General features: G+C 42.6%; 1 protein-coding gene across 1 annotated transcript; it reads left to right on the top strand.

Moving 5' to 3' along the window:
* On the top strand, positions 1–26600 carry LY86 (lymphocyte antigen 86). Its single transcript, XM_075052337.1, has 5 exons — positions 1–317; positions 14264–14350; positions 15794–15922; positions 22935–22987; positions 25863–26600. Exons 1-5 carry the CDS (start codon positions 197–199, stop codon positions 25965–25967), a joined length of 495 nt encoding a protein of 164 aa, XP_074908438.1. The 5' UTR covers positions 1–196; the 3' UTR covers positions 25968–26600.

The following is a 26600-nucleotide window of genomic DNA, read 5'->3' as shown; positions in this document are numbered from 1 at the left end:
AATAGCACCCTCCAATTCTGATTAGCCTCTTGTTTATACCACATTGTGGTAAGCTAAGGCTCCATTGGCTCACTTAACCCTTCTGCAGGCACAAATGTAGTAACTCCTCTCTCCCTCGGAGAAAGGAAGGAAGACCTCCCTCCACAGAGAGTTAGCAAGAGACAGAGGAGTAATCCTGCAAACTACCACCACCACCATGAAGACATCAAACATTCTTGTTCTCGTCATAGTCCTGCTTTACATCAATGCCAGCACAGAATGGCCTACGCACACAGTCTGCAAAGAGGAGAACTTGGAAATATATTACAAAAGCTGTGGTGAGATTCTTAAAATTTCCATTTTCTTTTTAGCTGGGCAACAAAGTTGTTCTTATGCAGCAAGAGAGGTTTATAAGCCAGGCAATGAATAGAAGGGTTACATTCCCAAGCCAGCACCGGGTTTCACAGCTAAAATATTTTTAGTCTTTCAAATATAGCTGGTTTGGTTCACATACACACATATACACAAATCTAACTGTATTTAGATAGAAAATAATAAAGAGGAAATAATATAACCTAATTCAGAACAATAAATTGCTGTCAAAAATCCAGTCCAGCATGAAAGAGATGACTAGGATTTTTATCTTGAAATTAGGTTAAATAAAAAAGGAAGACCCTAGGTCTTTATCTTTTTTACCCCTGGGATGACACACACTCTTCAATGCACTGATGTGCTGTTTTCCTAATGTGCAGCAAGGCTGTGGTGATATGCTTTCTGTCCTCCCACTTGGGAGTGACAAGAGACCCAGCGTGACAGTGGGAAGGATTCGTGTTCTCTGCCATTGCCACCGTGCTTAGCAAGACTTCAGGAGCAGCACTTAACACAGGCATTTCCCAGGGACCATAGGGTTTTGTTTGTTCTTTAAATCTGTAGAGAAGAAAAGGAGCAAGTGGCACTGCAATGACTGAAAATGAATTCACTGAATGGTGCCTGCTTTCCACCTCTTGCTTTGCTGGCCTTGTGCCTCTCCTATTGTGCTGATCTGCTTTACAGCTGGGACAAAGGGAATTAGATTCACAGACGCCTCATTCATTTTCCGCACGTGATGTGAAAAGCGATTCATGGCAAATGAGCCCCCTAGAGTTTGTTTTTCCAATTCATCCTGATACAAAGGGTTTCCCAGGGGGCTTTTTCTCCCCTGTAGCTTTCATGCAGTTTTGCACACCCATTAAAATAAAGCCAGTGAGGGACAAGAGAAGTAAATAAATATTTGTAATGCTATTCTTTACTGGCCTGCTCCCAGGAGACTAAAGTCAGGCTTCTCATATTATAAATGGGTATACTGCATTAGGAAAATATTTAATTAGATATTGAATACAAGCTTTGGTATTACCTTTATTTTAGTAAGAATTCATTGTATAAGTTAATTCTGTTCCCTCAACAGGTCTCAGTTAGCATGAGATGCCTTGACAGAGGCACAGGCTACAGTTTGAGTCAATTCAAATGATGAAATTTGTCTGCTGGGCACGTGTCAGTCAGGCATTGCTTCTTACTATGCACACCAGTGACCTAGCTAACAAAATGCATTTGTTTAGAGCTTGTGTGTCACTTACCTTTCTGTGTGTGGCAAACCAAAGTAAGAGGTACATTCATTCAGGAGGAATTCACAGCTTGAGAAGCACAAGCCAGAGATCATACAGGTCAGGTCCCAACACAGAGTGGTTTTCTATTCTCCTGGGCATAGCTATGGGACATGAGATTACACAGACATAGAAAAAAATGCAAGAATTAAATCAGATTCCTTGTTTGAAGCCCAATTCCTCACTCCCTTACAGCTCTGGCAGATTCAGTTGTGGCAACACTCACAGCTGCTGTCACAATGTTCTGCCCTGCCTGTTTCCAGAGGCTACCACACCTGTAGCATCAGACCGGGATGCCCCATCTGCATCTCTGCTGACCCAGTTCATAGTCTGGTAGCTTGCATAAAGCAGAAAAATATAAGGTGTTTGGGGCTGAGCCCCCCGGAAAAAAAAATAATCTATGGGTGGGGAGGATAAATCCAAATCCACCAGCCTACATTCCCTTCAGAGAAGGCACTGCTCTTCCTGAGCTCACTGGCAAGCTCACAACAGTGCCAGAGGTGCCGATCACCCTTTCAGGAGGGGAGCAGCTTTGTCCCCACTTGATTTCTCTGTAAACCACAACTAAATGGGCAGAACGTAGCTTTGCTCTTTAGCTGCATCCCTCCAATTGTTCTCACCCAGGAGGGAACAGACATGCTAGTGCCTAGGTTTGACAAGACCCTTTCCCAACAAACCTTCTCGACAACTTTGTAATGTCAGCAAGCACAGAGTCAATGCTAGGCAACTGCCCATACTCTTTAGTTATTTCAGGGGAAGACTGCCCTGCACGTCTCTTCAGTTTGAGAAATCCCCATGGTATTTCCTGCTCCACTGAAGATGCCAGAGGATGACACATTTTTGGGGATACAGTGGCCACAGTGAGGTGTCTAGTATGAAATCTTGGGTAAAGGATTCCCTGTTGGCTTCAAGAGGGTCAGGATTTCACCTTTATTGTTGTTACTATAAACTCTAGGATGTTATCAGTGAATCAGGGTTGAATCAAGTAAAATTCAGGTTGAGATAATTTTAGCAAAGTACTTCACAACTTTATTTCTGGAACTGAATGCCCTCTATCAACAGATTAATAGAGTTCAGTCTGAGCATCTAAAAAGGAGCTAAGTGTTCATTTTTACTTTGCAGATTATCAGGTCCTCTCCTAAAACGCAGTAAAAATCTGACTAAAGCCAAAAATATGAGTTAATATAACTGTGATAAATGTAGCAGAGAAGCTTAGGTGCATAACTGAAGACAGAGAAAGAGTAGCAATCTCCTGTACCCAGGAGCAAGTCCCTGTCACAAGCACTTGCTAGAGTGCTCTAGCTGCATCCTGCCCCTATAATGCATAAGATACAGGCATGCATCAAGGCCTCAGTCTCAGTCCATGCTCTGGATCCTTTAAAAGGATCCCCATTCCCACCCAGCTACATCAGACTAAACATTCAGTAACCAGGACCCTAAGGGATGCATCAAAAGAAAGAGCTGGACAAGACCCCATTGATCAGTATCATGCACTTGTAAAAAAGTCATTTAAAAGAAATTGGACAAAAAAAATCTCAACAGCAAGTCCATAGTGAGAAGCTCAAGCTGAGAGACAGGTGGTCTACAAGTAAAGTAAATAGACAGTATGCTGCCTCCTCTATATAACCACAGGAGACATAACACCGAGACAGTCTATAAATACAGCAAGACATTTCCCATCAGTGCCACTCTTCCTCCCAGGAAGAGGTGACAAAAACGAAGGAAGATCTCAAATGACCACAAATCACTTTAGAAATCTGGGCAGGGATCCCAAGATAAAGGCAGCATAGGTTAACATCTCTGACTGAGAAAAGAGAACTGTAATTGGCAAGTCTATGCAGAGACATGAAAAGAACCTGCTACACAAATGGCTGATTCCTATCCCCTTTAATTTCACAGTGATTTTTACAGTAATAACACTTTTGATCTTTTCGGCTACATTTTAGAAGGCAATTGTCTGGGAAGGGAAAGGTGGGAAGGCAGTGGTAACAAAGTGCCCCAAGCAAATTCCAGTGCTATTTGAGTGTCAGTCACCCACCTCAAAGTGCAATATGCCATGCAGCGAGAGACTAGAAAATGTAATTCTTCAACATGTCTACCAGCACCTGCTTCCAGACCATTCATGTAAGCCTAATTGTCTTAATTAGCCATGAAAACATTCTTACAATGTAGTGTTCAAATGGGGCCCTCTTCATAGGGTAAAGCAGGCAATTGCTGCTGCAGACACACGAAAAACATTTTCCAACTATTTTTACAGCTCGCTCTCAAAATGTTAGTCGGGCCTACATCAACAAGTCAGTATTTCAGAATACCTGGTCTTGTTTCAACCAGCAAACCCACACCAGTATGCTTGGTGATTAATAAAGCTCTACATTTAGATTAGGACCTGGGGGATTTCAGAGTTGCCTGAAACTGTAGCTTTCTTGACAGTGCAGAAAAGCTTACTGGTAAAGCAGAAGGTTCTCAGAAAGGGTCTGGAGAGCATCAACCATTAAGGACTTTTTCTGTGCGCAGGAGTAAGTAACAGGGAATTTCAGGGAGATCTTTGGAAGAGTCAAAGTATTAGTATTTGAAGATGACAACTTGAGAGATATTCTCTAGGCTTTTAAAACATTGTTCAGACCCCATGGGATTTTTTTTTTAAACTATCACAGACAAACATTTCCCAATTCATATTTGACTATGCTTTTTCTTCTTTTTCCATCTGAAGCAAGGTTAATAGCCATCAGCTGAAGTTTCAGGAGAAGGAGCAATCAATTGATATTCATTTCAGCCTCCAGAAACTAAATATGAAACTTCTTACACACTTCTTTACAAATTTTATATCTGCATATCTACAGATTTAAAAATAATAAAACATATTTAGGGATACAGATAACTATTTGCTTTAATTAATATCTTTTGCTAGACAAAGAAGCAGTGCCCTATGGTCAACTACAGATTTTTTTTTACATGCTGATGCCTCTTCCTAAACAGAGCAAAGTCAGACTGAACTTACATCCACTGAGCTCCATGACTGCTTGTGTAGCTCTGTCACACTTCAGGCAGGGTCATTTCTAGAAACCTTTTTCCTGCCCTACATTGATCCAGTAGGAGAGAGCAGCACTGCCCATTTCAGTACAAGCTTGCACTGGATTGTGTTTACAGATAGAGAAACTCTCATTTGTATGGCTCTTCTTAAAATTTGTGAGCTCAGATTTGGATCTCCACTAAAATGGCCCCTTGAAGTCAACAGGGTTACTCTGGTGTAGAACCTGCTCTTTTCAGATAGCACAATATAAACACCCTCCTGTTAAACCCTGCTCTGAAGGAACTTTTCAGTGCATAAAAAAAGAAAACAGAGACTGATAGACTGGTTAGATTACAATTTTCTGATGATTTGTCAGTCCATACTGAATAGTTTCAGTTTTACTAGGGTCCCCTTCACACACTCAGCCCATCATATCCTTTCTTCTACATACTGAGAGATCAAATATACTATTTCTCTTAAAATCTTTTTCCTTTTTTAAAAATAGACCTGTAACACCCTTCCCTGCTCAGTCAGCAATACCAACTTGTAAACAAACCTGCTAAATTGTCATCATTGTAGCACTAATTTTACATATCACCTTGTTTTCTATGTCAACCAATATTACTAGACTTTTTTCCTCTCTGGCCACACACTTACATGCTTTATTTAAAGGATATGTCATCTGATAGCTTCAGCTGGCAAAGAAAAGTCTGCAAAAAATTCTCACCTCATGCATCTTTAGGACAAACGTTCTTCTAGACACTTGGTAAAAGAAGGTTCTTTTTCCATTATTCTTTGTTTCTTTGGCAGAAAGATTGAGCCAGATGCTTCTCTTGGACTTATTTATTTCCCTCAAGCAGTCTCCAGCAATTGCTTCTGCTTCTAAATTATTTAAAGCCACACAACACCAACTCCCCTCTGATCTTTTGTTGCATAGATTGCTAATGGGCAAACAATCAAAGAACTTAAAAATTTCACTTGAAAACATTTTTTGTTTGCTTGCTCTGTCCAAGCCATCTTGGTGTCACAGCCTTGCTGCTATACTCATCTGGTATAGCTTGCTTACTCCAGGAGGAAGGCCAGATGTTGACATGCTTATTTCTGGCACCAGATGCTAACAAATGGAAGCTATCACCAGAATCAAGGTAGCATAGATACGAGTGCACATACAAATCTTGGTTTAAAGTTTTGGTCCCTTCATGAATTAAAACTACCTTATCTGTTTTGTTCTCCACTTCATTAGAGAGGATTAAAACTTTATTTTCCTATGTGACCTCTTAAGGTGATCCTGATTTAATTTCACCTCTTCTTTCAGAGAGGAGAAAGTAAGTTTTAAAATGTAAATTATAAGGAGGAGCAGGAGACAATTTCATACCTCCAAGGTACTCTGGCAAAAGCATTAGGTTCACCATCTAGACTTTGAACCATCTAGCAAAATCAATATTAATGTTTTCACTGAGACTAGTAGTGGGGAGAATTAACCTCAGCTGAACATTTCCCACCATGCTTTAAGTTTTCCCATCTAATTTAGTTCTCAGAGGTTTCCTCACTGTCCATTTCTTCACCAGATCAATGAAGGTCCCGCATCACGGACTGCAGAAGAGGATTGTTTGTTTGACAGTCCCTCCTGCTTATCTCCAGCCGCTAAATCTAAACTGGTAGACACATTTTCCACCTATTGACTTTTGCCACGTCTTCAGCTGTTGTAGCCACTGAGTCACTAAGGAATCACAAGCAGGAGGGGTAACAGCCCACAAGGCAAGCCATAGGAAAATGCATTCTCCCCTTTGGAAACAAATAGGAGAGATATACCTGCAAAACTGTGTATTACCTTACAGTCAAGAAGTACTGTGGGCAAGGCAGAATTGTCATTTGCTACTGCATGCTAAATTTGAGTCTGGAGGGCAAAGGGAGGGAGCAGTCTAATAAACTAAACAGGTAAGTCACAGCTATGTTTACAGTTCGATGAAAATTTGAGATTAGCTTCCTATATTACACAAAGTAGAAATTATCAAAAGGCACATTCATTGCATCAAGTCAGGAGCAAGAACATACCACAGTTGCTCGTAAGTGCTGCATTGTAAAACTTCCTGTGTACGCGTATGAAGCATTGCTAGCCTTTCTTGACATTGCCACACCATCTCATCTAGAGCTGTTAAAGGCCTCAAAATATCTCTGGACCCTACAATGCTTACAGTTTACCAAAGCAAATAGAGGCAAGAGATCAGGTTCTTGCAGTAATTTAACATCTATCAGCAAAAATACCCAGAATGATCTAAGAAAAATTAAGACACCTCAGAAAAATGCAAAAAGGACTTCAGCACTATTGTGTGTTGGTGTCACTGCACCAACTTCAAGGAGGCTTACGGCAACCTAAAACTAGGGAGGAACAGTGGCCATCAGGGACAAGATACCTAAATACCCTGTACGGAATCACCATGTAACAAATCCAAAACCTGATCTGTCCCAGATGCTGCTTTTAGACTCAAGAGAGCTTCCAGTTGCCAAAAGCTGGGAATCTTGAAAGCTACCACAAATTAATTCAATGCACCAGTTTCTTCTTCACCTGAAGATAGATGGCTCCTGTCAAATGATCCAGCAGTGATCAGGCAGGCGGGAACCCAGTTAGTTTCCTCAGCAGAGTGAGCATGCTATTCCAATTATAGCTTACTGCCATGCTCCTGCAGTGGATTTCAACCCATCCTGAGAAAATGAGAACATTTAGCCCATTCATATGCTGCTGATTACTGTTCTGTATAATCAGCGGTAAAGCCTGCTATCCCAGAGCATGGCATGTGTCTAACAGCAGGGCAGTTTCTAGTAATGTTTGGTTCTATTTCTGACACAAGTCTGCAAGTCTGCTGTGAATCCCCAGTCATACTGGCAAGCACTGATGTCCAGAGATCTCCGTCTCAAGTAGAGCAGCATAAAAAATGATAAAACACATGAAGAGAGGAGACAGATCTGATTAGGAATACAGGCAGTTACTGTATGCATCTTAGTCATGCAGCGCATGGTGTTTTCTTACCAACAGAACAGAAGAACAAAGACTTTCTCTCTCTAATACATTCCCTGCTGGGCCCAAATTAATGCAGCATTTTCTTGTTACACTGCTGTAGCTGAAGCCTGCCCTGCCTCCCTTTCTCTCTCAAGCTAACTAGGACAAATCAGGATTATCAAATACAAATAAAGATCTGTACTTGCTGCCTCTCAAAGCTGGCATCTTTCAGTTTTGTCTTCTCAAACAGGCTGAGACAAAGCTTTGTCATACCACACAAAGCACAGAAACTCCCTCTTCCAAATACCATCACTGGCAAAAGGAAAGTCTCCATGAACCTTCAGACACCGGGCCTCCCCTGGAGCCCTGGCAAACAGCTCTAACAATCCTGCTGTCAAGAAAGGTGGTTCGGGCAGGAAAAGGCAGGGGGGCTCAGGTCAAGCCTTTGGCGAGGCTGCTTTACACATGCTGGTGACACCCCCATCCCCAAACACAGCCCTCCAGCTGCAGAGACCCCTCACACCCGCTGTCTTTACAGCTCTCCACACCACACAGCTCCTTGCCCAGGCCACCAGCACTGCCACGGCCACAGGCGGCAGCTGGGTGACCTCAGCTTGGTACCAGGCAAGTCTCTCCCACTCTTCTCCATCTGCCACACTTCCAGCCCTTTGCTCCTGGGCTGAGCCCTCCATCCCGCATCTGTTCCTCACACCACAAATGCTGCTACTGTTGCAGTCAGTGCCCCAGCGAGACATTTGGAGAAGCTGCCAGCCTTCTCAGTTATTGTTTCTGAATATTTGCAGATTTGGACATCAGTTATACTCAGCAAGGAGTTTTATTGGAAATAGAAAGAGACAAAGTCTTCATTCTTTATTTAAACTAATTTCTTAAGACACTGGAATTGCCTTGCTCCAAAACCAGGGCCAAACACACTGGCCAGTAATGCCTGTGCCTTGATCTAACCAAGAAGTATATAATTGCTCTTTGCATTACTAGTGTTCAGTATTCTTGAGAGGGGAGGGGAAATTATTTTTTTTTAAAAAAGGTGTTTATGCAATTTTTAAGACGTATTTTAAGTTTCTCATACTAGTGTTCTGGGTTTTTTTTAGCTTATAGATTATACTGAGACCAAATCTTCAGGCTTCCCTCTACAGCCATGCAAGTTTTATCGGACAGGAAGCAGGGTTATTCACTCCATTAGACATCCCCAAAAGCTTCAGGTTTAAGCAGACCTCAGAGACCACAAGTCGATAGCACTGTTTGCATAGGGGAATTCCCACAGTCTGTACCCCCAGGACATAAGGATACATAAAATGTAATCTTCCCTATTTCTTCACCTCCACACTGCTTAAGCAAGCCAGAAAGGTACAGGAGATAAAACATATCACGCCTTCTGCAAAGGAGACCAGAGCACCTGTCCAAACTAGGCAAAAGCCCAGAGCTGGTCATGTCTGAGGTGAGCATCTGGGATGAAGCATCCTCATGACAAACTAGACACAGCCAACATAAGTCTCAATTTATTCAGCTCCCCTCTGAACAGAGGATCACTCTGCTCCTCCTCCCAGCCATGTCTGGACATGGCAGCGGCATGTGGTGAAGGCAGGCCCACAGGGAAGCTCATTAAACTGAAGGTGCTCAGGAAAACCTAGATGCACAACTGGGAGCTGCTAATTCACCTGATGCTTCTTCCTCAGTACCTTATAAGTAGATTCCAGTGTCAAATATAACCTTGAGCATTTAGGTTAATTTATTTAAATAGACATTAAAGGGAAAATGTTGAGTGAATACATAAAGTCTGAGATCCCAAACAGTTCCTCATTCTTTCCCTCTCCTTTCATCACCTTGAATGTTGTAAGGACTAATGATTTAATTTTATTAAGAGCTTTGAAGGTGAGGAGTGTTGGGTAATTACTAAATATGTTTCTTCCTTGTGCTAATTTCCAGCTCCTCTAGCACCAGTCTGTCCTTGTATGACCCTAGCCAAGTGCAGCTATGTCATTCCATTCAATTCTGTGGCTTATCTGCTCCTAAAAGTGTTATTTTGAAACACCCAAAGCTTTCCAATTTGGAGATTCTTCTCACCACTGCAAGACTTACAGATGTGGACTCTTACAAGCAAAGCTTGCCTGCTTGCTGCTCCTATTCACTCATACCACTGATTTTCATGCTCACGTGGAAACAATGTGATTTTATAGCAGATTCAGATGAGAGTAAAGCCAGTAGAGGATAGTTAACAAGATGGGGGGAGGGGGAGAGAAGAATAAAAACCAGAGGCTCTTGTACACCAGCCCAGCAAAATTCCTATAGCAGGTGCTTCCCATCTGGCCATGCAGTTTCTGTAATGCCCAGTTAGTCATCTAGCAGCTCAGGCTGAGGGACATAGCCATAGTGGGTTAGCACATTATCATTCCCAGCTGTCTGCTGCATCTTCCTGCTGGAGATCATCTCCCAGAGCACAGGAGGCTGCAGGGCATAAGGGCAGCCCCAGCTCACAGCCCTTTGGCTCAGAGCACACCCACGTTCAGCAGGAGCATGAGCTGGTAGCCCCACAACTGCAGTAACTGAGGCATGAAAGTGTGTTCCCATCTGTTGTCCCTCTTACTGGGGTAATCTCTATCAAAGGTACAAGACTTGCAGCCAGGAGGGTCACATAGATACACCACTGTAAATATATCTGAGCTAATATACCTATGAACCTTCTGCCAAGAGCAAGAGCAGGAAGAGAAGCTCTAGGAAGAAAAGATCAGAAACTCATCTGAGCTTCTAGGCTGTACTACACATCTGCTCAGTCTTCTAGAAAAACACAGCCAAATTCATCGCTGTGCGCTCCTCACAGCAGTAAGCCAGGCTGAAATCTTGCACTATGGTGCCACTGCAAGTCCTATGCAAGGAAAACCACATACCAAGCCAACATAGCAATGAATCTCCACTAGAGTACTTGGGTAAGAGTGAAATGGGAGGTGGGATACATGGCGTCAGCTGGCACTATGCCATGTAAGGGGTGATCAGTGGCAAGATGCCAGGTACAGCCCAAATTTACCTCTCAAAGCAGGATTGTACTACAGAAGCCAGTCTTCAGCGAAAGCTGCACATTTGATGCTAGATACAGTTGAGAGCTCAGCGTTAGCCACAGCATCAAGTTCAAATAACAGGTCTAAGGTCTTAAAGCACATTGATTGTTTACAAAAGCCAAAGACTTGCCTCTTTCTCAGAGCAGTTGCCCAAAAGATGTAGAACTCTCTAGAGAGAAACTTCAGTCAAAATCCTGCTCCCAGGCACCTTCATGCTAGCTGTAAATATGTTGCGGCCCAAGCCCTTCTCACTAGATAGAAACACATAAAAAATGCCCCATTTCCCCCCAATAAGCAGATTTTCACTGATAAACCTCAACACATTTGCAAGATTTCCAGCAACGTTTTAAGTGTTGGTGATATATCAAAGCTGAACTGGAAAAGCAAAACTCTGCAACCAGTTGAAGAGTTTCTAGCTTTAATTATGGAAAAGGGAGCAGATTGAAGGGAGTGGGTGGAGGGAAGTCTGGGAACATACAGTACTGTGCACTATGAAATGTTGCAGGGAAGTGGAAGGCTGAAGGGCAGCCCCACATATTTTAGAGATTTAACGGTAAATGTTATTGCTCTGCACATGTGAAAGACATAACATGTATTTTTTTCAGTCTAACCAGCTCTCTTCAGATTGAGGCAAACAAGAAAGAATAAGTATTAAACCTCCGTAAGAGACACACAGTGACTCACAGTTGTGCATCTGAGATGAAACACAAAAATGGCAATTGCCTCAAGTTGCCTTTGCCACACGAGGGACTCCTCAACATTTAAAGAAAGAGGGGTATGACACACCACCTTAGTTCATGGTGCACAGCTGAATTTACAGACATCTTCACTTATCCAATGGTTAAAACACATTATTTCCTTTAATTTCCTTTTAGCAGCAACATTTCCGCCTACATGTTTTGGAATCCAGACTCCCTGGCACCATAGCTTTAGCAACACAGCCATCCTTTCAATTGGTTTCAGCAGGAGGTCCCCACGTACACCACAATATCTAAGATGCTGGACTGGAAAGTCATAGCCTGCATTTCCACAGGGAGACGGTCAGAAAATTAATTGGGGTTTCTTTTGCCAGTGGAAAAGTTTACACTTCTCAGCAATGGAGTAACAACACAAAATCCAAGTGCTCTAATTTACAGATTTTGCTGGAATTTCTCATGTGAGTGCTTCCGTGCTCTCCTCCTCTGAGGACCAGACAACACTTGTCTGGATACAGACTCCTATGCTGCATCATTAGCGGTGCAGAAGACACCCATGGTTACAACGCACCATGAAATTTATCTGGCAAAAGAACTCAACCCATAGGGAAAAAAAAAAAAAAACAAAAAAAAACACAGACATGAGACATCCAAACTAAAACTACCCTGAGGTCAGGTTCATTGTAAGAAGCCCATGCTTTCCAGAGAAGCTTCGTTTCACAAATATTCCCTTTCCATCCAAACAGTTACTGATGAGAAATTTTAAGCAAAAAATTCAGCTTCTAGCCCTAATACCATTATTTAATTTGTTGACTAAAGCACAGCCTAGTCTCTCTGGAGGGGGGAAAAAAAAAAAAAAGCATCGTATATGTTGCAGTGCCATTTTTGATGATAGCTCCCTCTGGAAATTGCAGAGCTGACAATTTTAGTCTTTTGACAACCAGCACTGTTTGTAGGCATCAATGCCCAAGTTGGTCTGAATCTGAGCAGCTGCTTCCTGAACCTTATCATCGCACCACACGCAAAACAGAAACGAGAGGGGCTCTTGCAGAAGTCCAGAGGAAAGCGGAAACCAAGCCCTGCGAGGTGGCAAAGACCAGAGGGGAAGCAGGCATAACGGTCCTGAAGAAAAGAGAAGTTTGACATGCTTTCCAGCTGGAGCAGGAAACTGCTCTCCTACCTGATTGCAACAGCTTCTGAAGCTGCAACAAAAGCAAGAACTGAAAGGAATATGGAAAAGGAAGACAGACAACCCTCTGACTCTTGTCACGCTTGAGCTGATAAACAACTCCAGGCACTAACCTTTTTGTCCCAAGCAGATCATGCAACTGCAGATACTGCACTTTAATGGTATGGAGGACAAAATCCAGCACAGGGATACAGAACTGTGGGAAATACAGCTGTGGGGGCCTTTTATCTCCCTCCCTTAAACAGTTATTTTAATTTATCAGAATTTAGGACTTGGGAGTTCCTTTCGGACCACACTGACAATCTGTGTGCTTTCAGAGCCTGGCTTAGAGCCCCCAGCTCCTCCCAGCACTTTCATTTTTTCCTGTTCCCCAATAAGTAATCAAGCTTTGGTCACCCAGGCTTGCTCCCTGCCAGCTGCTACAGCTGTGGGGCACTGCTGCAAAAATAACATCAGACTACAGAGATGCTAGCTGAGCCTCACAGAGGACACTTGCAACTCAGGTTTCATCACAGCAAAGGAAAATTCTCCCAATGCATTATTTTCAATTCAGTGAAAAGATTACCTCAAGCAACAATAACTTAGAAACAGAATTCAATTCCCAGGTCTATATTTTGTTACCAGCAGCTCGATGTAAACCAGGGAGCCTGTGGCTGCTCCTGCACATGCTGCAGTTCCTCCTCTGGTTTCCACAGAGAAGGAAGTTGGATGCACAGGCTGGCTGGAAAGCCACCATGAGGGACAAACCTGTGCCTAAAGCAAGCCTTGAGGTTCAAGACAATATGCTTCCGAACTGGCCAAATCTTTCACCTCCAGCCACAGCTCTGGAAAACTCTTGCACATGCTGTTGGTTGTGGCAGCTGAGCTGCCAGTTGTTGTTTGCTGGCTGTCACCAGAGTGACATATCGGGAAGCCTTCAGGCATAGCATGGAATCTCATGGAGGGTAGCAAGGAAGAAGGTGTAAGTGGGGGGAAAGCAATTGTGTTTGTACAAGAGTTTGAGCTTGATGCAGAGAAAGGGGTACTGTAGGAACTGGTAAGAGTCACGTTCGTGTCAGTCGTCAGCTGTAGGGCTCCCTTTGACTCCAACTCTGCTGAAGTCTCCCAGAAAGGCAAAAATGTAGACTATTTCCTGGGTTAGAAATATCATATGATGGTAGACCCAGCATGAAACACTCCAGGATTCCACACAATTTTATTTTCATTTCTGGACTTTTCATCCCACTTCAGGATTCGGTTCCCCCATCAGCCTCGCCAAGTCATCTTGCCATACAAATGAATTAAAACCCATCACCATAACCAATCGCTCAACAGTGCCGAGGAAGGAAAGGCGATGCAAAGAACCTGGAAAGAGCAGCTGCGCCAAGACTTCATTGTTGAACAAGTATTGACTACCTACCGCTGTGGGAAACTTACTTTCCCTGAACCTGGCTCATTTTCCCACACAGTAGGTTTTAGCCACATATACGCTATCATCTGAATGTGCTTCAGACTGAAGTGGCAGGAAGGACAGAAGTAGCTATTAAACACAGGGTGTGGGAGCTTTAAGCACATCTTGGAGAATATAAGGAATACATAACCTGTTTCTTATAACGCTTCTGTATTTTATTATTTTCTTCTATACAGTCAGTATCTTGTTAAAAATACTACTTCTTACCCACTGCTTTCTGTCTCCAAACAGATCCCCAGCAAGATTTTGCTTTCAGCATTGACCATTGTTCTGATGTCACAACCCACACCTTTAATGTTAGAGCTGCAATCGTCCTAAGTAAGTGAATTGCCATTTTCTCATGCCATAAATGGGTAATTCACATGTGAGTGCTGGTATTAAGAAATAAGCAAGGGTGACAACCTCCTATAAAATATGAATGGGCTCCATTTCTGAGAAATTTCAAAACCTGTGTGGGGCTACAGAAATGTCAGTTCTGTTATCAGCTCAGCCTCAGACTACATATGTCACCCTAAACAGGTCATATCAGCCCTCAGCTACCTTCATTTGTACATATGGACAGTAAAGGTGGAGGCTACTCTAGAGCTTGTCTTCATAACTAAGTCTTCTAGGGAGAGACTCTTGTTGAATGAGACAGCTACAGCACCCACACTCCTGTGATGGCACCAGCAGCGCTTGCCAAATTGCCAAGGCTGACCCTTGCAGGTAGGAGGCTGAAGGGACTCCCACAGACCAAGGTGAGGGCATCTCTCTGCCCATCCTGGGCATGTAGAGAAGCATGCTGGGGAAGTGCTAGCCTGAGGCAACAGTCATGTCATCAGCTGCACTAGCTGAAATTATACCTCTTCAGCACTTGACTGATCAGCAATAAAAGGTCAAAAGCAGAACTGCATTTGAGCTAACAGGCCGGGTGCAGAATTTAATATTAGCCATAGCTTTCTTTGTTTTCCTTGCACAGGAAAGCCACCTTCTTACAAACCTGTTGGCCCCAAGCTCACCTAGAACCTCTACTACCAAAGCATAAATACAAGAGCCCTGCTGTATGCTCCTGGTGCTGAAAATGCTTGTGTGCCAAGTGTCTTTTAGCACTTGTGAATGCTTCCTTGTATGCAAAAGGTCTCCCTCCTGTGAGACATGCTGCCCTTTTGCCTGGGGAGCATCAGTTTTCAGATGGCTGGAAAGTTAAACAAGCCCACAAAAATCACATTACAGGCATTTGCAAATACTTTTCCAACAACTCAGAGTATGGGACCTCCCTCTAAATCCAGTAGCCTCACTGGCTGTATCTATGTTAGCAAGCCAGGCATAAGCAGGCAACCTCCCAGCACTGCCAAGCTGCTATGCTGGTCCCTGGTACAGGTTTGCCTCAGGGCAGCTACTGTTTTCTCAGGCAGCAGGTACGGGCCACAGGCTGCTCCCAGGGAGCTATTGGATATGGTCCTTCCACTAGGGACAGTAGAAAGGAACGTTTAGCTGTATGCACACAAGATTTACTATGCCAGTTGACCTCAGAGTCAGAGACTAGTCATGGGCATAGTTTATTTAACAATAAAGATACATGCTATTACGTCCCTCATTATGTACCCTTAAGGGACTTAGACACCTGTTCCTAAAGCATGGATTCCTATGTATCAGGAGTTCAATGAAGAGAAAACATTCAGTGGCTTGAACAGCTGGGGGGGAATGGAATTTTTAAAAATAAAGTAATAACTGTGTTTACCCTTGCACTTTCTCTGAGCTCTCCTTCTGCTTTGTGTGTAGGACACAGCATCAAGGAGCTGTACATCAAGGTTGACCTGATCGTAAATGGGAAGACCATCTTAACCTACTCAGAGACGCTTTGCGAGCCGGGTCTTTCTAAGCTTATTTTCTGTGGAAAGAAGAAAGGAGGTAGGTAATTTAGGTAGCACTCTAAGTGTTTGATGGCTACTGAATACTCCAAGCAGAACACGCCCACTGTGCTGTTGAACACACCAATACATCGTAACGTTCTGTTTACTTCAACAGCATGTTAATGGATGGCAGAAACACAGTAGGACAGACATTTTAATTTCAGAGCCTGCTTTTTCCCCCAACCTGTTCACTTGCTTTTCTTTTAATCACAGAATATTGCACACACATGGGATTTCAAGCCCATAAAAAAATAACTGTGGTAATGTGACCCCATCCAACAGCAGAGAGGTTCATAAGCTCTATTTATAGCCACATGGTTGTCACATGAGCAAGTATGACAGAAATAAGGGCCAGTTCTGTAAAAGAAATGGCTGAGCAAACAAAAAAGCCATTCTGAACATGCTCTTCACTGCTAAACAAGTAAAATTTCCTGTCCTTAAAGGCAGTTCTTAACTCACTTTAAGAGGAATTATGCTTGAATAAGGATATTTGGACCAAAATACTATTTGATACTATCTATGGTTTGCATCTTGTTTCTGCTCAACACATGCCTATGCAGCAGTCAGATGATTTCAGTTCATGCCAGTCAAACTGCCAACTGGTGCAGACTTGCACTAGTTGGTTTACAGTGGCATTAGCTGCCCCCAAAAAGCAGGCAGCTTTGGTCCCAGGTGAGCCTGGGCACCTCAAAGTCCCTTCTGCCACAAGCCAGACCAGATAGTGCAAAGCTAGCCATGGCATTTCTGGAAGAGCTACAGTCATGCCTCTGGACAGCAGTATCCACATATCTTAAACAGTTATTTTGAAGTCCCTCTTATACCATGATCATCTCTTTAAGCTGATTTTAAAATAAACAGGTAGAGCTGCAGGGAAGTTTCAGAGTCATTAGAGCACCAGTTAGGTTCAGAAGCTCTGCCTTACTGCCATTCACATGCACCTCCAGCCTGATAACACTGCAATAATTAACGTGCAAGGGCTATCAGTCTAAAGACCGTGCACAATACTACTGCTAAGACAGCCCCTGGAAAATTACTAAGACATTTCACACAGCATAGAAATACCACAAAGAATAGAGAAATGCTGCATGAGCAGCCAATTGCGTAAATCCTGTAAGCCAGATAGACCAAAAAAATTGAATTCAGAGGTTTCTTCAATTGTGTATTGAATTACAAGGGGGGAGGCACACACCCATATACCTACTGAAAAACTATCTTATTCTGATAAAGTACTAAATAACATCCTTTCGAGAATACACTAAGGAGAAGCAGAGTCAGTCCTGAGCTGAGCACAAACTGCTATTCACACATTAAGCCACAAAGCCAAAACCTCCTGGGGTTTCCAAGTCCCTTAATCTTAAACTGACAGGTAATTGTTTCTACTAATTGAAGTACATTATGATATAAAACCATAGATGGTTAAATAATACTATATACCTTCATTTAGAAGCATCCCTAAGTTAGTGCAAGGATCTCTGCCACACTTCTTAATACACACTCTCTTGTTCAGTAGCTGTTTTTATTTAGTAATTAAGTCACAGTGGGAAAGAAGTGAACTTTCTCAGACTAAGGTTCAAACTGAAAATGTGGTATTTCTTAATTAGTTGACATTTGATTCTAACCTGTGTTTTAGGACACAGAATTGAGCTGAAGACTGATTTGAGATAATTCAGCACAGCTATAATTTACCATATTAGCACAGCTGTAAATCTGACCTAATACCTATGCAGAAAGGACAACATTGTGAATGGCCAAGTATGCAGCCTAGCAAAAGCACAGAGGAGCAGACAGCCCTTTCAACTGAAGCTTCTCATGCAGAGCCCCCTTTTCCCTGTTGTACAGGCAACATTTCCAACATCTGGCCAGACCTGACCTGAGTTTAAATACAGTTCCACACAGAATTTGCTTGTCTTCCACAGGAGGCCAAAAGTTGCATGTTACTCTCTCTCCCAAAATGAGAGAGAGTGTAGTTCTGCTGCAGGCTTTGTTGGTCCACTCACTTGTGTGAACGAGCAGGTAGAAGTTACAAAGAAAAGAGACTTAAGAGCTGGATGTGGCAGTGTCCTGGTTGTTTTATTTTTCTCTGCTCTCCTATAATGTCACAGTTTTGCCATGACTGGAAATAGTTTAGGAGACTCAATATAGTTGGAGGTTTCATGTTCATCCTAATCATATAGTATTTACTATTTATGTTAAGCAAAGGTCACATCTGACACTGCTCACTGGGATTCCTAAATAGGATTCCAAGATCTTTTTCTTTGAGCTATATGCCTGTTGTAAAGTTGTTAGCTCAAATGTTGCAAGGAAATGAGCCATTGTCCATTTAAGAACAATAACAACAAAACTGCTAAATTCTTCGTAGCATAACATGAACTCAGCTCTTCCTCTTTTTTAATAGAAAGTGCTGGTTATTCCCCATTTCCTCCAAAGCAAAGTTACATAAGATTTAACGATTTCCCAATGCAATCACTAAAATCAGAGAAAAAGACCTACCAGGGTAATATTTAGCAGTGTGCCAACCACAACTTGCAGGTTTAAACAAAGCTTCCTGACAAAAGATAGTTGCATCCTCTGCAAGTCTGCAAGTTTTCTTTCAGGCCCAACTGATAAAGGAACCATCAGAGCACTTACATGATTCCTTGTGCACACTCCCAAACCATAGAGAACCCCCCCCCCTCCTTGCTTCAGACCTCCCTTCTTTACATTATTGCCTCTTTAGGTAGGTGTTACAGTGAGGAAGTTTCTAAAATAATATTTGTGAATAAAAGTAGAGAGCATAACATGAATTACAGAACTGGGTATCACATTGAGATTTATGTACATGTTTCTGAGAGAGCAGCTACACCACAAAGCTAGGTCTTTAGGCTGATATACAATGCCATCTTGCTTAGCATCTTCATCTCACTTTTTCCTCCCCAGTAAAGAGAGGGGATGTTTCTCACCCAGCTATATATTTATATAGGTTTTTCTCTCAACTATACATCTATAGCTGGCAGTTATTCAGATCACTCCTGCATCCCTAAAACTGACAGAAGTGGTGTGTCAGTTGCATGGGTGCAAGATCATGTCCTAGAAGAACTCCAACATGGAGCATTTAAGTTCTAAAAAGATTTAAAACAGAAAAAGGAAGAGGTGGGTGCAGATGTACAGGGCCTTTATATAGTACAAGAGTGAGAATGTATAAAGATTTTCAGTGCAAGAAGATTTGAGAAAGAGGAGTGAGAATTTCATTATAGGTGTTTTGTCAGAAATGAGGCATCTTCACGATAAATGATAACTAGTAACTTGAAGTAATCCTCAGTAAGTTCTTACACATTTGAAAGCTCTGCTTCAGACTGGAAGCTACTAGAGGCCTACTCACTGGCAAAGAAAAGGACTATGTTACTTTTGGTAGAAACAACGGTGAAAAGCTGCTACAAAAAACACAATAATATCATCTTGAATCAGTGGTACATTAGAAATGTCTTCCAGGATGCTCTACAGAAATCACCTTCAGTTAAGTCTTGAGAAAAAGGGCTGAAAACAAAAGGTGGACTGAAAAAACACATCACTGATAACATGCTTGACAGATACCATAACTTACCGACAGACCAACAAAGACATAGGGAAATTTAACTGGAAAAATGCACTTGTGATTTATGCTGTTCCCAATGTTTATACATTTTCTTGCAACTACATCTGGGCTTGCTCTAAAAAGACCACAGAATTCTTTCAATGAGCTAGGCTCAGTGTTTGTGACAGTTACACTTACTGCAGCAGATGTGTTCATCCTCTTTCAATGGAGAAATGTAAAAATGTATGAATATATGGAGAAAAATTTATATGAAGGATGCTGTGATAAACTACAGTCCTTAAAGCCTGCGAGGATGTTTACACTTCTGGAATTATAACAGAAAACCTCATGTGAGAGGAATATCGAATGGGCTTTGAAAAGCCTGATTCGGCCAGCATAGGCACTGAGTGGTCCAAAGTGAAGATGAATGATAAAGTCCAGCAGATCTATGGATCCATACTATTTCCTGGCAGGTCTCAGCTAGCTGAAAATGAAAGCTGCCCTTGCTTTCCTATCAGGACATACTTCAAAGCATAGTCCTTTCCCCCCAACATCACTAAAGCAAGGAAGGTCACAAGAGTTTTCTAGAGACCTGGTTACAGAACCACAGAATGGTTGAGGTTGGAAAGAACCTCTGAAGGTCATTTAAGTCCAACTCCCATCTACTCAAGCAGGACCACCTAAAGCCAGTTGCCCAAGACCATGTCCAGGCAGGGTTTTTTAATATATCCAAGGATGGGGACTCCACAGCCTCCCTGGGCAACATCTGCCAGTGCTCAGTCACCCTCACAGTAAAGTGGTGTTTCCTGATGTTCAGACAGAACCTCCTGTGGTTCAGTTTGTGCCCATTGCCTCTGGTCCTGTCACTGGGCACTACTGGAAAGAGCCTGGCTCTATCCTCTTTTACACCCTTCCCTTCAGGTATTTGTACATATTGACACATTCTTCCCTCATCTTTCTGTTCTCTAGGCTGAATAGTCCCAGCTCCCTCAGCCTCTCCTCATTGGAGACATGTTCCAGTCAATCATATCAGTGGCCCTTCACTGGACTCTCTCCAGTAGCTCCATATGACTAATAACTGTGAAACACTGCAAGACCCCAGGTTAGAAAGAGCTAAGCAAGCGCAATGCTGAAGCACAAAGCGGTAAATGTGGACCTCAAACCCGACACGCAGCACCTAGCTCCACAGTTGGAGGCTCCCTAAAAGATAATACAGCCTATGAGAGTGACTCCATTGATTACCAAGCAAAGGCATAGCTACCCCACATCGCAGCAATCATGGAAAACTTCTCAGGGAGGGCTGAGGCAGAGCCCTAAAACTGCATTCATCTAGGTCTGATGTAATCATTACTTTGTCACAGCAAAGGGGGGAATAGCTTCTACCTACACTGAAGAAGAAATTAGCATTGCCATCATTTCAGAAGCAAATTTATGGCCTGATGACTCCTACTTCATTTTAAAATATAGTTTTTGCAGAGCTTGAATACTGTATCTGTGTGTTTAGATTCTGGATGGCTGACAGCCTAGGTGAGACCCTAACAAGCCACATGCTCCAAGAGGAGTTTCCATGTCCCTGTTGAGAAGGACTTTGTGGAAGCGTGATTGTTCACAGACCAGTTTCCTCTCCACTATCCTCTGTTGCCATCCAAGGTTTGCTAGGCTCAGAGTTGACTGAGGGAGAGACAAACAAGGCTGTCTACTGAACAAAAGGATACAAACCGTAAGCCATGCCATTGCACAGTCCACGCCACCCTGAGGGGGCAGCTCACAATATGGCTTAGCATACATCAACACACATACAAGCTCAAGTCCCAAGGGAGTCACTCACCACCCAAGTCATGCAGTCTGCAGTGCCTTTAACTCCCATTTAGACTCTAAGTAAAGTTGTGAACTGAGAAGTGGGCTGTACTGTATTTTTAAAATTCTTGAGTCACCGCTTTCTGCAGCGGAGATGTGTCAGACTCCAGAGCTCTTGCTTCGTGCACAGAAGCAAGCAGCAATGGTGACTGCTCTTTGAAAAGGAAGAGACTTCTTGGTGTCCAGGTGAAGTAGCCAGGGATGCAGAAGGGAAGGAGTACAGCACAAGTGCTGCAGCATAGTTGATCAGTTTGAGAGTGACATGCCAAAACATACTTTTTCCATTTTCTTTTTTGGTATTAGGTTTTTCAGGGCAACACTGACAAGTTCTGCATCTTCTCCACCTCCCAGGATCATCAGGGCATTATATTTAACAAATTCCTCATTAATGCAAAGTGTAGAACATTGGTGATGTCTCAGGTTTCTCCTTTTCCTAGTTTCTTATAGTCATGATTCTTTCATCTAAGTTTGTTACGAGGCATTGACTAACTTTTCATAGAATGTGTGGGGGAAGACCTTCTGTGGACTCTTTTCCAAGCCAGATACCTACTGCATGGTGGGATGGACCATAAAAAAATGTTACAAACCTTTTGTCCAGCATTTCACAAGAAACAGTTTAAACCAGAACAGTGAGACTGGACCAAAACAACTCTCTAGAAGTGACAAGCGTCAAGATGCCAGCACATACTCACACATGTGATGAAACACTTACTCCTCTGTCAAAGTAAAGACTACTTCACAACACCTACAAAAGAGAATCCTTAAACAGTTCTTAGACTTTTCCACGACTTGTGGAGGGCAAGTTGTGCAAGAAATTCTGAAATACTGAAACATCTACAAATTTTATTTTCAGTCAAGTCTGCACAGTTTGGCCCAGTAAGCTATGAAAAAGTAGGAGGAACTGCAGAACAGCTTGCTAATTCTGTCCATTAATGCCAAAGTTGCCCTTTCTTCAACAGCAAAGAGCAAGCATGCCTCGCAATTAGGGAGATGAGGATTGGAAGGTGGAACTCCCAGGCTCTATTCCAGTCACCAACATAACTTGTGATGGCTTTAGTATATCATGTAACTTCTCAGTGAACACTCCCTCAGCAGTGAGATAGACATATTCTTATTACTTTAAGGTCATATTCAGCAAGCAGTCAGAAGTCCACACCTACAGAAACACTCAGCTCAGACTGGTTTTTCTTAAGAGTTACCAAGACAGTACAGTTCAACTATTACAGCTGCAGGTGTTTAATAGATCATGCTAAAGGACTTGTGCCTGGCAATCCCCCTCCCATTTCATTTCCCAATTTGGAGGATGCATGCTGACATAGGAACACCCACCAAGCTGTGCAAAGCCATGCCCCCCTCCTCCACTCAGACAGGGGCTGCAGGTCCTCTGTGAGCACAGGCTCAGCCCTGCTTTCCCCATAAGGCAGTACACATCCTGACATTTCTCTCAGGAGGGCTGTTGCAAGACTGTGTATAGAGCACTTCGCAGTTCCATAACACTTGTCACTGGAGCATTTTGAAGTGCTATTATAAAAAAGCATCTACAATCAGCTGCTTGTTTCCTTCATGTGGTGCCTAACCACCCATCACCATTTTTGCTTTTCAGAACACCTCTACTATGAGGGACCAGTCACACTGGGAATCAAAGAAATCCCACAGGTAAGTTGGTCACAGCTGTGCTCCCAAGCAGTAGGGCTTTCTGGATGAGGTATGGCCAGAGGACTACCAGCAATCACATCAGCATATTCCAAGCTCCCCCAGCTGGCACACTGGATGTGATAGTGTTTACATGACTAATCCTTCTCAATATGAAATTAAGTGGCTTTGCTTAAAGCATTAGAAAGCCACCATTATTCAGAGACAGGCAGGTTTTCTTAGGATAGCAGATCCCCTCTACCAGCACTAAGTCATGCAGCCAGACAGTTCTTTAGTAGGCTCCCCCTCTGTTACTCTTAAAATAGCAACAAAAGAAGCAGCTCCAGGGGACTCCCAAGAGACCAAGGCTGCAATTCAACTTACTCCTTCACAGGCTGAACAATTTGGAGAAGCTCATTCATCCTCATTGGCTATAAAGACAATTTAGATAACTATTGCAATTATATGTGTTCCACTGTGCATATATGGTATTAGATACAGAGACAGAGGTCTTCTAGGTTGCAACCAAAAGTACAAGCTATTGGGCCAAGAACACTTTCTCTGGACTTATGGAGCCTGAAAATAATTTCTTAGAAAGGTAAGGAAACATGTAGTACTCTAGGCACTGCTCTGACTTTCCTGGTCATCCATTACAGATGCTTTTTACAAGCAGCATTCTCCACACTCTTTCCAGAAGGTCAACCAAATCACACAGCAAAGCAAGACAGGTCTCAAATGCTGAACACACCACAGGGTCTCTTAACTGGGCACAACATGAAGCTATATTTGACAAGTAAATAACAAAGGATTTTTAGCCACATACATGAAGAGACTGGATTGAAGGGGAGAATGCAAGATCTGGATCATCAAGGCATCTGTTTGAGAATGTGGCAAAGAAAAAAATCACACCACTGCAAAAAGCACACAGTTCAGGTGGTCAAACACTCCTTAGATTTACTTACACAGAGAAGCACAGCATGAGCTCTCAGTTCTTCAGCAGCAGACATAAAACCTGTGTCAGAGCCACAAAGATGAAGTCTGGAGCCTGCTCAGCACTGGATTGGCCCAGGTGCAGGAAAAGAAGACAGGACCAGAACAGGGATACAGAACAATGACATGAGTCCCAGAGAGCCAAGCTTGCCAAGACCTGCAAAGGTGATAACAAGGATAGCTGGTTCCTGGGACGATCGAGCCTCCATAACAGCTACCATCTCATAGGTCTCAGTCTTCCCTTGGTGACAGCAATAATCACAACCTTCATTTTCCAAGGCTTTCACACAGGGAACTGGCCCCCCCTTATGCAGGCTGTTATCCCATCCTTACCAGCCTGCTTCCCTAAAGGCTACACCTAGAGATGCTGTGTCAAGCAATGCCTTTTGGTTTCTCACACTGGGGTGCCCAAGCTCCTATCAGCATCCTGCTCTAGGGGCAGCTTTACTAACATAGTGAGGACACTTATGTAGTAAAGCCTCTAGATAATCTGAGGAATAGGTCTTTAGACTGAGAGGAAGCCCTAGAAACATTCACACAGACCAGTAAAACTCTAGTTCAGGGCAAATTAGCTGAATTTGGAGCCAGAAATTCTAAGACTGTACACAATCCTTTTTTAATAACAATTTTTACCCACGAGCAAAAAAATTATTCTGGAGGAAGAAAAAATCTAATCACTAATGAGCAATGGAAATGAGTTATTATAAACTGCCTCCCATGAATGAAATAAGCTTTTGGAGAATTAACATGCTTGTGAGAAAGGGAGTAAGAAGCTTTTTTTCCTTAATCAGTCAGGCAAATAACACCATCCTTCTATGCCAGCAATAAGGAGTTATTCCATGCAGCAGTTGTCTTCTGCTCTTTACAAAGAACAGCCTCATCTGAGCAGCCCAAAGGATGTTTGCACAGTCTGTGCAACAATTACAAGGCTGTAGTCTCATGAGCATGTTGCCATTGGGCCTGTCTAAATTTGGATGTTACACTTAACTTGAACCTCTGTGAGGACACAGGCCAGTTATTGCTTTAGAAATCCCATGGTAAAAGGCAAATGCCAAGAAACCTGACTCATTCTAGCTGCGCCTCCTTCTACTCCACAACCAGGAGAGTTCTGAGCAAGGCAAGAGCTTTCTATGGTACAAAGCCAGGAGGCCACTGCTGCCAAGCTCTCCTACCCCAAGTTTTGCTCCCCTCCACACTCCAGAAAATACAGAAAGAAATACTGAAGTGCCAGCAATCTAGTTCACCTCTTCCTCCATATCTGTTAATGAATCTTGTCACCTTCCCTGCCCAGAGCAGTTTTGACCAATACAAAAAAGCCATGGCTTTAAGGTTAAGATTTTCTGCACTGCAATGATACAAGTTCTCCCCAAAGCCAGAATTATTAGTAGTTTTAACTACACAATCTGAAATTAAACTACCTCTTGTTTTATTAAATAGGAATTCATCACAAATTCAGTCATCTATACACATGCCCCAAGGTGCTCTCTTATAAAAATTCATATCGATAACAGTGTACAAGAACAAGATCCAAGGAAGAGAAGTGCCAGACAACTAAGCACCTCATCCTCTTCTAGTTACTAGACAGCACAGGTCATATTGTGTTTGCTCATAAGAAACATGAGAAGTTACACAGATTTGAAAGGAATTTTTATGCATCAAAACATTTTGTTCCCCTTGCACTGTTTAGATTTTGAACTTTCGCTGTCCGCATTGATATCCTTGATGAGAGTAGTTTGGCAGAAAATATGGGCAAGTCCTTGACCACTTCTGAAACATTTGGACAGGAAAGGTTTTGGAGGAACTTGATGGAAAAAATGTTATTCTGTTTCTAGGAAGAGGACTCCCTCATGGAAACAGCAGCAGTTATATACTACTCATGGGCTAATCTCTTTGTGTTTGTCTCGTACAGGGTGATTACACTATTTCAGCAAAGCTGACTAATGAAGATCACGTCACTGTCGCTTGTGCCGATTTTACTGTGAAAAATTATTTAGATTATAATTATTATCGATAAACCAGTTTCATGAAAGCTACAGACTACCAAAGCTATTCAAGCCAAGTGAGCTGCTTGCATGCTGGAATGCTTCTGAAGGAAGTAATCCCCACATGGTAGTTCTGATGCTACTCCTCTTTTTAATTCACTCTTCAAGAAGTCACTAGACCCTCTAGTGGTAATTTTATCTCTAAATGCACACTGTAGCCCACTTTTTGCTTCTAATATACACAGCTGCAAGTAGAAAGTGTCCAACACCAACATTCTCATCTTAGGATGAAAATAGCATGAGGCAGAACAGGCAAGAGCCTAAACATTTTTCTGCAGTAAGTTATGGAGGTATCCATTTCTAACACAGGCTAAAGATGACTTTCACATGTATCACATATTATGCAGTTACAGCACTCAACATTTTCAACCTTCCCTGGGGCCTGTCTGAAGCCTCCACTAATATAGATTTTGTTATAACCACAGAACAAAGATCAAATAGGATGAACATGCCTTTTTTCCAGTGATCCATGTCCTGTCACTGGATTCATAGCACTTGAGTCTTCCTGGAATTTTTGTTCTCTAATGACTTTTAAGTGATATGTGAATCATTCGTTACCTAAGCTATGTGCTCTTCTTGCTTCTCAATAAATTCATAATGAAGAA

Source organism: Buteo buteo, chromosome 20 (assembly GCF_964188355.1).
Source record: "Buteo buteo chromosome 20, bButBut1.hap1.1, whole genome shotgun sequence".
Taxonomy (NCBI): domain Eukaryota; kingdom Metazoa; phylum Chordata; class Aves; order Accipitriformes; family Accipitridae; genus Buteo; species Buteo buteo.
This window is presented reverse-complemented; position numbering and strand designations above follow the sequence as displayed.